This window comes from Acyrthosiphon pisum, chromosome A1 (genome assembly GCF_005508785.2).
Source record: "Acyrthosiphon pisum isolate AL4f chromosome A1, pea_aphid_22Mar2018_4r6ur, whole genome shotgun sequence".
In the NCBI taxonomy this organism is placed as follows: Eukaryota; Metazoa; Arthropoda; class Insecta; order Hemiptera; family Aphididae; genus Acyrthosiphon; species Acyrthosiphon pisum.
This window is the reverse complement of record NC_042494.1, coordinates 68659533-68668962: the sequence shown is the minus strand read 5'-3', so window position 1 is coordinate 68668962 and position 9430 is coordinate 68659533. Positions and strand designations below refer to the sequence as shown.

At 33.9% G+C, this 9430-nt stretch overlaps 1 protein-coding gene across 6 annotated transcripts in view; it reads right to left on the bottom strand.

Annotated features, from left to right (window-relative positions):
- Positions 1-309: 309 nt before the first annotated feature.
- Positions 310-9430, bottom strand: part of LOC100167519 (uncharacterized protein CG43867) — a 25677-nt gene continuing 16556 nt past the window's right edge. For 4 of the 6 annotated variants that reach the window (XM_008187017.3, XM_008187020.3, XM_008187018.3 and 1 more), the window contains exons 5-21: positions 7760-8070; positions 6694-6931; positions 6329-6597; positions 5817-5981; positions 5580-5741; positions 5342-5509; positions 5174-5279; positions 4994-5106; positions 4724-4921; positions 2940-3208; positions 2697-2874; positions 2462-2617; positions 2159-2398; positions 1934-2067; positions 1712-1841; positions 1394-1621; positions 310-1335 (exon numbers count right to left, since the gene is read on the bottom strand). In XM_008187017.3, the coding sequence (XP_008185239.2) occupies positions 1165-1335; positions 1394-1621; positions 1712-1841; positions 1934-2067; positions 2159-2398; positions 2462-2617; positions 2697-2874; positions 2940-3208; positions 4724-4921; positions 4994-5106; positions 5174-5279; positions 5342-5509; positions 5580-5741; positions 5817-5981; positions 6329-6597; positions 6694-6931; positions 7760-8070 (3236 nt within the window). In that variant the 3' untranslated portion in view covers positions 310-1164. Of the gene's footprint in view, positions 1336-1393; positions 1622-1711; positions 1842-1933; positions 2068-2158; positions 2399-2461; positions 2618-2696; positions 2875-2939; positions 3233-4723; positions 4922-4993; positions 5107-5173; positions 5280-5341; positions 5510-5579; positions 5742-5816; positions 5982-6328; positions 6598-6693; positions 6932-7759; positions 8071-9430 lie in introns of all 6 variants that reach the window. The other 2 variants (XM_008187021.3, XM_029487419.1) reach the window with 1 other exon arrangement.

Here is a 9430-nt window from a genome sequence, read left to right as displayed (position 1 = left end):
GTGTACCATACTAATTCAATTTACACTTAGATTTAGGCCAAGACTTAATATATGTTATAACCCGCTTCCATAATAATGATGATCTTTAAAAGTCAAATACCTGGTTACTGAGATGATGGCCTATTGTGGTTAGTTTTAATCTGTGGCTTTGTTTAATGGACGAATGTATACACATAAATATATAACAATATACATTGTGTATTGACTGTAGTCAATGAGTACACTGTTATGATCTTCAATGTTCAATTTATTACTGTATACCAACACTCTGTATCAGTTTATGGGTAATATACTAATAAAACACAAAAGTACAAAACCAATAGCACAACCTTTCTTTTATTAGAGTAAAAATGTGATGTTAAGTCTGTTAAGCACAAAAAACAAAACAAAAAAAAGTTTTGTTTTCAATAAAAATCTCATTAAAAAAAAAAAAAAAAAAACAATTAGGTAGATACAATATTCTTTGGGTTGAAATGTACTCGTGAACATCCATAGTTAGAAATCAAAATTAGTTTGGCTGATAAAAAAATCAACAAGAATAAAAATGAAAACAGTAAAATTATTTTTAAGGGGGCATTCAAAATGAAAAATTGAACACATTTCTTATCAGACTCCAATTTGTATAAATTCGAATTGTAACAAATTATTAAACGAAAATTAATTAATCGTTACAGGATAAAATGGTGTTTAATGATGAATATACATGCTAAAAGGGGCTGGAAGCCCTGCTAATAATGGCAGTCGGTTATCAATGGCCACATAAGTACCTCATCGAGACAATATAATTATTTATTTTATTCATTTATTTTTTTAACAATATTAATTGGATTTTGTACAACCACTTGGTAACATAATTTTTAGGCTAATTTTATATAATATTATAACACCTAAAGTTACTAGTCTTTTTGCATTCGTGCGTTATTCAACAAGTATTTGCTAAAAATTAAACTTTGTAAATTGATGGCATTATCAGCCAAAATTAAAATACTTAAATAAAAAAAAATAATTATGTTATATTAGCATTAAATAAGACTGTAAATAATGAAAAGTATTTCATTTTATAATAATATAGTAGGTATATTGTTATATTGTATGGCCGTAGTGCAAGCACAACGATTAATAGTGTGGCACATCATAATTCAAATACTAAGTATACATTTATTGTCATGAGTCAATACGCTTCTTAATCTGTGAATCATTTCTATGCAATTGATGGTCTGGAGTAGCTTTTAATATGTCAGGCTGCATATTGCGGCTCAGTGTACCGCTTAGTGATGCGCTATTCTGAGCTAATGCATTCATGTAGTCGGCAATCAACAATGTTATTTCGAGGATCTATCAAACATAAAGCACTTATTAAAAATCAATTTTCATTTAAGAATTTTGAATTTACCTTTGGTTTGCTTAGAGAAAACAAAAGTTTATGGGACTCTATAATAGCAGAATCAGATGCTATAACCAACATAAAATCGTCCTGACAACCACCAAATGTCAGAACTTGCCCGAACATATATGTTTCAATAAGTTGCATTGAACGCAATTCCAACAGACTGATGCTATCTTCAGATACAGCCAACCATACGACAGTGCCTGGCAATACAGTATTTTCTCCATGCTTCATCTGTTAAAAAAAAAAAAAAATTAAGCATGAATAATAATATAATAAAAGTAATCTATTCAGCAGTAATATGTATCATTCATCATCACTCACTTTGGCTTGGAAAAGAGTGCATCCAAAATAAGGCCACTTTCTGGTACAAGTCAAGTATATCCTAACGCAATCAACTAAATTCCTTCCTTTAAGAGACATCCATTTCTCTTGAAGACCAGTTTGGAGGTGTCTAAAATATAAAATGACAATGATTACAATTTATTTAAATAAAAAAAAAAAAATGTTTTCAATATGTATGAAGTTATTAGTTAATTTGCATACTTTATTGCTTCTTGGGAAGCCCCATCACGGTATCGAAATGGATAAAATTTATCAAGTGCTTGAAGTACTTGTAATTCTTTAGTAGTACCACCACTACCACGATTTTTTTCACAATAGAACTCACCAAAATCAATCTAAATTGAAAGCAGTAGATGAAATTATTTAAGTTGTTTGAGAAATGTATACATTTAATACCATAAATAATACTAAGTTGATGTGTCATACCTGTGCCATTAAAGCAGCTAACTCCAATGCAAGCTCTTTGGTAAGAGGAAATCGGCCTTGGACCACTTGTTGATTCACTTGATAGCATAACAACAACCTCTCCCGATCAGATTCCTTCTTCACGAATGATTTGAAATACAGTCTGTTCTTAAAAATCAGTCGTATGACTCTAGTGTTTTCAAATTTTCCAGAACCCTTTTCACGCAATGCGGTTTCCCATTTTGATATTACATCACACAACTATAAAATTATAAATAATTTTAAATTTATAACTTCAACAAACAAACTCAAATTGTATCTAACCTTGGCTTGGGATTCGATATAGTGTTCGAGATCTTTTTCGATGGGATCATCGCTAAACAATGTGAAACCTGAATGTTGACTATCTCGGCATCCAGTTTCTTGATTAAGCGTGCACAAAAACTCTTCAATAGTTGTTGACCCATCAAAACCAACCACCTTTAAAACCAAAATTTATAAAAATATACTGAGGCAATAAAAATGTATCACTGTTTTATCATATGCAATTTTTCTGTACCTGGTAGGTCCCGTTAAGCATATGAACAGGTATGGAGTGTGGCAATGAATGGTGATAAGGATTTTTCAATAAAATCGACAGTACTTCCATTCTGGACGGTTTCACTTCTCGTGTGCCATTCAATATTGTCCGTTCAAGTGCGCGTTCACAGTATGCCGCATACTTTCCACATTCAGTCCTAGAAAATAAATATAGTCATTACAACTCCACAGTCCACACCACTATTATTAAATTATTACATACTTGTTATCAATATTGCGTTTCAAGTGCAGTTTGAGAAACCAAAGAAGTTTGGTGTTTTTTGGTACATATAGAGACACAGCCAGTGCCAACAATTGCCAGCCCTGAACAAACACATAAGTTGGTGGATTGGCTTTGCAGTGGTCTAGTAATGATGATGTGGCTGGGCTTGAAGGTGCAGTCATGCTGTGGTTTGGTGATCCAGGAACCACTGACTGGGTCGTGCTGATGGTGGGCGACGATGCCAGGGCAGCATCACACGTGAACAGCGACTGTGTGGCGCACAATAAAAGTTGCTGAAAAAACAGTGGACACGCGGTGCCTAAATGCCTAAACCTCTCAACTAGTGTATGTTTGCCATAATAATATAGCCCCCTCCACAATTTAAGAAATGACCCACAAACTGCGCAGCTTTCGTTTGAGTAAGTTATCATAATTTTTGGTCAGATCACATATTAAACAATATGTATTTTGAAATCATGCGATTACATGCACAATATTATTAATAAAAAAAAAATAGGATATTGCAAATAAACAGTTAAATTGAGCAAAATAAAAATATAAAATACAAATTACATTTTAAGATATAAATTAATATAATAATTAATAATGCTTCATTATAAAAAAATTTAAAGGGTTTGAAACGGGTTAAGGATTGTATCACAAGAGGTATAAACTGTTTAAATATATTACATTTTATTAAATAACAAATTGTTAAAATAAAATAATGCAATATATAACTATTGTTTTAACTAAATATTACTATAACACTCAATATAAACTACAGTGTTATCTGCTCAAAGTAGATAACTGTGAATTGTGATACAAACTAAATAGAAAAAAACAATTTAAATAAATTTGAAACAGCACATTGAAAATAAAATATTGATTAATTGATGTTACACAGCTAATCTTTACAATATTATATTTTTATGTTTTATTAATTAATTAGTTATTTTTATTATTATTATAATTTATAAATACTATTAAATTGAATGTTAATGTTTGCCCTTAAAGTTTAAACAATATCCTGTATCCATAGGTGGAGGAATAGTAGAATGATAATCAAACCAGTTTCAAAACCCTGTGATAAAAATATCAGGACAAGTGTAGAAATTTTATAAGTGGACACCACGTATGCAATGTTTTTTGTTTAATTAAAATTAAAAATGATGGTTAACTGCAGAATTATTATAATAGCTATGCTGGGTTCCATAAACAATCACTAAAGAATCAATAGTGAGCTATTGAACATATCTCTTAAACATGATTCAGTGGCCCATGATTGATCCGTTACATTTTAGTGGACCATTAAATTAATAAATTTTATATACAACCCAACATTAGTCACAATGTAACGTAACTAAAATTGTGTAAAATAATTAAAAAAGTTTAATTAAAAAATTGTTTCATTAATCAGATTATGAAAGATATTTTAAAATTATACAAACAAAATATTAATATTATTAGAAATTGTAATTATTTAAGAATATTTATAGTCTTGGAATAAGACTGTGATCTACAGTAGCCATCATTAAAAAATACATAGCAAATAAACATACACTGAGTAGTTAAAAATAAGTAAATAATAATCACAATAAAAGCTAGAAATTAATAAAACAGTCAATGTACATAATATAATATTTATTGAATACATTATAGTTGTTTAATAAATGTAAATAATATTTGAACTAAAATTATTGACTAATTGAAGTGTTAGAATAATAAATTGTGATCACATGACTGTTTTTTTAATTTCAAAAAAAGCAATGGGAAGGGGAACTTACACGATGCCGCAGTTTGGAGAATACCTGGACTCCGTGTTTGTGGGACGCGTGCCTAGACGTCTGTTTGACTAGGGCACATAATAACTCAGCCTGCAGTTCCCAGTTGTCCAAGCATAACTGTAATGCATTTTGGGCTAATACCACATGATAATCAATACCAGCGTTTTCGATGGCCACTGACATGAATAACTGACAACTCTAAAAGAAATAAAAATCATAAAATAATGTTAACACAATTGAATGAATATTGGATTATTTATTTACACATACCTTGAATAATTTAATAGCTTCGTATTGCAACGATTCTATAGATAGAGTAGTCAATGGCGTACTAATCGCTTCTTTGGAGTGCAATAGAGTTGGATGTTTCCACAACACACAATCTGAAAGAAATTATATATTGTTAATAATGACTTTTGTTGCAGAAAAAGTTAATAAAAATGAATTTACTTGGATCTCCAGATGCTTCCATTAGTTTTTGTATGAGCTGTTCAAATTGGGATCCAGATTGTGATCCACTACCCGAAACTACAGTAAGGTGGTATAACCAAGAATCCTGTAATGGATAGATAAAAATTAAATATAAAATATTATACAATATGTTTGTTTTAATCAAACCTTTTCTTGTTTAGAAGACATCAGTAAATAAGTTGGAGGACCTTGATGTGATGGGTGCAAAGCTATTGTTGGCGGCTGATTGGAATCTCGTTCTTCGCTATCAGAGTCTGAAACATGGTCAACGGTTTCTACGCGGCAATCACGCATGTTTATTTGTCCAAATGCACTCTAAAACGTTTTTAAAGAAGTGTAAAATAATTAAAAAATTAAACAAAACTATTAATAATATTTAACTTACCGTATCTGTTGATGATTTGAAATATAAAAATGTCTTTCCTACGAGTACACACCAGCACCGTTTGGCATGTCCATTTCTCACTTTCGTTAACCACCCTTGAATAGTCGGTTTATTGTTTTCGTTGTTCAGTAGCAACTTGGTAGCATTGTGTCTTTGCACGTTCTATATTATGAAGTGCAACAAATACAGATTAATAAACATTATACAAGATGAGATGAAAAAACAAATGGAAATTACTTGTAAAACTTTAACCCAATCTTCCATGGCTGCAATTGAATCTGCTGTTAGGTAAAACGTCTTTTTGGTAGTCGATATTTCGAACGTAGCAGCACCATCCGCTCGGGTTATTCGACATAGATCGTCGATTGTGATTTCACGTTGTGGTTTTCGTGCTACATCATTCTGTAAAAGAAAATTAAATTCACAAACTTAATACCAAAATATTTATTTGATAAAAATGATTCAAACCACGAGACTGCTAACTAGCTATACAACTACTATAAAACAAACATCGAAAGCAATACGACGTTGATATAACTCGTAATGAGGTTTACAGTGGTGCAACTATGGGAGGGGAGGAGGCTTAGCCTACCAAATATCACTTATTGATTTAGATATAAGCCCCTATTGATTATTTTTAATGAATAGTTTTGTTGGGTGGGCTGTAGCCACCCCAGAATTTTACGTCTATGAGCATATTATTATGTTTAATAAATGTCTGGATGACAAAGTTTTGCGATGTTATTTACTTGTGTTTTCCAATAACGAAGTTTGCCGTTGCTCAGCACGAAGAATCGTCGTCTCCACGTTTTCAACTTGCCACCGAGCTTTGCTAAATGTCCGGATTTATCGAGTATGCCCGTCTTGGCGCACCTGCTCGGGCTGTCGGCAACAACCGCAGCACCATTCAAGTTCAACCTGAGCACCAACGACGACCACTCTGTGGAATCTTCACCGCACGACATCGCGTCTGGCGGGATCGCGTAGTCATCCGATATTCCTGACTCCATCGAAGTATCTGTGGCAAATATTGTTATTCATTATTAGTTGTAAGTAAGCCCCCCCCCTGCCTGGATATTTTATCTAGACATTAAACATGGAACCGAATTCGTACTTTTCGACGGCGACCCGGAAGAGTTGTGTTTGACCGGCGAGAACGTCGACGCGGTCTTGTGACTTTTGCTGGGACTGGAACTGGACAGCGAGGTATCCGTATTGTCGGTGCTACTGCTGTTCGTGATCCTGGTTGCCACGCTGTGCGTGTTTGCCGTGTTGGTGTGCTCCCCTTCGCCGTCACTTGAGTCGTCCGACGAGTCGCCGGTAAACGGGCTGGACCTGATCTGACTGGCTCTCTGCATATACATACATACAAAAAAATCATAAATTAATCTAAACAACTGATCGCCGAAAAAACGAACGAATAGTACTTGCGATGTATCATATAGTTCCCCCCCCCCCCCATAAAAAATAATTAATACATAGGAAATATCGTGGATCAAAAATGCATAGTCTGGGCCCATAATAATTACAGGTTGCTGGAAAAGTATGACATATTAAAAATTATGTATCTTTTACGAATCTCCTAGTAAACCACAAACACAATTTTGTTGACCACTGCAGACTGGCATTCGCCCAATTAAATGATTGCTGAAGTCAGCGAAAATAAGAAAAGAAAGGCACTCCAGGACTATCATAAGTGAATGGCCGACTCCTATCTTTCTCAATTTCTATGGACGCATATATAAGGACACAAAAATACAAGAGAACTGTTTATGTTTGATAAAAACTGTAAAGACATCGCAAGTTGTATCCACCATCAGCTCAGCTAGCAACACTACCATTGAAGAATAGTGTATTTATATATTTTTGCGACCAATATTTATTTTAAATTTATGTCATACGATGTTTGTAAAGATAATGAACACGATGAGAAATTGAAACAAGATATTTCCCATATTTTTTTTTTACTTTTAGGCGTGGAATACGTTAACACACAAGCACCGTCTTACATTGGCACAACTAGAGGGAGGCATAGCCCCACAACCCCTAACTAAGATTTGCCCCCTTCCAAAAAAATATTCCCCTATTGGTTTAGATATAATAGTCCCCTATGGGTTATTTTATATTCATGTTTTTGTTCTTATAGTTGCGCCTATGCTGCTGTACGAATTTATACTCACGCCTTTGACAGTGGCGTACACCGGAACGCTTATATCGCAATACCCTTGCGACGTCACCACTCTGGTCGGATGCACAGCGGCCGCGGTGGTGGAGGAAGAAGTGGTGACCGCTGTCGAGGTCGGCTCCGTGGGCGCCGCCGAAAGGCCTTCGTTGGCGACTTGGTAGATCCGAGATTCCCAGGACGGGAACCTGTGCAAAGGTGGCGTCGGGGGCTTGTTGCACGCCTTGTCCCACGGCAGTTTTTCCCGGCTAGGCGTGTAAATCTCCGCGTAGTCGTGAGCGATGTCCGACTCGATGCACACGGATTTCGCTGTAAACATTAAATTGCCAAAAACGGTGTCGCTTGTTTTACTACACATTATATATTTTTGTAACAATAAATCATTACACATTTTATATTATATTATCGTGCTCACGTAGAGCGCGCGCAATATTCGCACGGAGGCGCCGAAAGTGGTTTTAAACCCACGACACAATAGCGTGTCTTACCCATAAAATAAGAATATCCCTACACCAACTAGGTATATATACAACAAAACTATTCAATAACGTACGTCGAACGTTCGAGGGGTCCACATACATGCAATCTCAAGCAGGGCTTAAATTAAAAATAATAATACCGTTTACCGTTAAATGGATATTAAACGTTATAATCGAATGACTGTTTAACGTTATATAAAATTTAAACGTTATTCAATCTATGCGTTTAAACGTTATAAAAATTTTAACGTTATTCAACTTAAGCGTTTAATCGTTTTAAAATAAAGGCTCCCCTGCGTGGTTTTAATGAAAATGTTACGATCCGCTGGTCCAATCATATTGGTTGACCCGAGAAACAGTAAAAAAATAGAAGAAATTCTCTCCCTTAACCTAACCTTGAACACATCCGTAACATCGATAGTGTTATAGGAAAATTGCACTGAAAATAAGAAAACAATACCTTATGCGTGTATAGTGTACCTAACTAAATTAATAAGCAAGCCAAAAATCCACAGAGAAATGTTATTGCTGTAACAACTTGCATGTAATATACCAAAAACATTGTTTTGCGGCATGCTGCACGTTGCAGGCTTTTGGTAGTAGTGTTAAGTGGGGTTATGTTTCTATCAGGTCAGATAGTATAGGTAAACATAATTTTATGTTTTTAAAAATATGCGTATCTACACATATTATGGTAGCTGGGCGCTTCTGCTTGTACGCGGGACCTTACTTGTGTGCGCTTAAACTTTAAACGGTACCTGGGACGCCCATACGTTTAAACGCAACCCAAAATCGCAAAAATGTTGATTTTTTAACAACCCATATATGAAAATAAGTTATTACCTTCAAATGTTTAGTTATTTGATCTGAACAATTAGTTAAAAATATTTATGAAAAAAAATTGAGTTTTAAATCAAGTAGGTAGGTAATATAAGCATAACATTATTTTTTCATATAAATAATGATATTTTATAGATCAAAGTTATAATAATTTGGGTATACCCACCGTAAAATGAAAATGAAAATTGAAAGCTCCAAGTTGATTATACAGTAATAATCTACTAACAGTTAGTTAGTTAGTTAGTAACTAACTAAAGCATAATAGGTTTTAATATATTATACTAGCTCATAGATAATAAAATCGAATTTTTGCGCTTTTCTCTCATTGTTACAGTGGCGTAATTACGGGG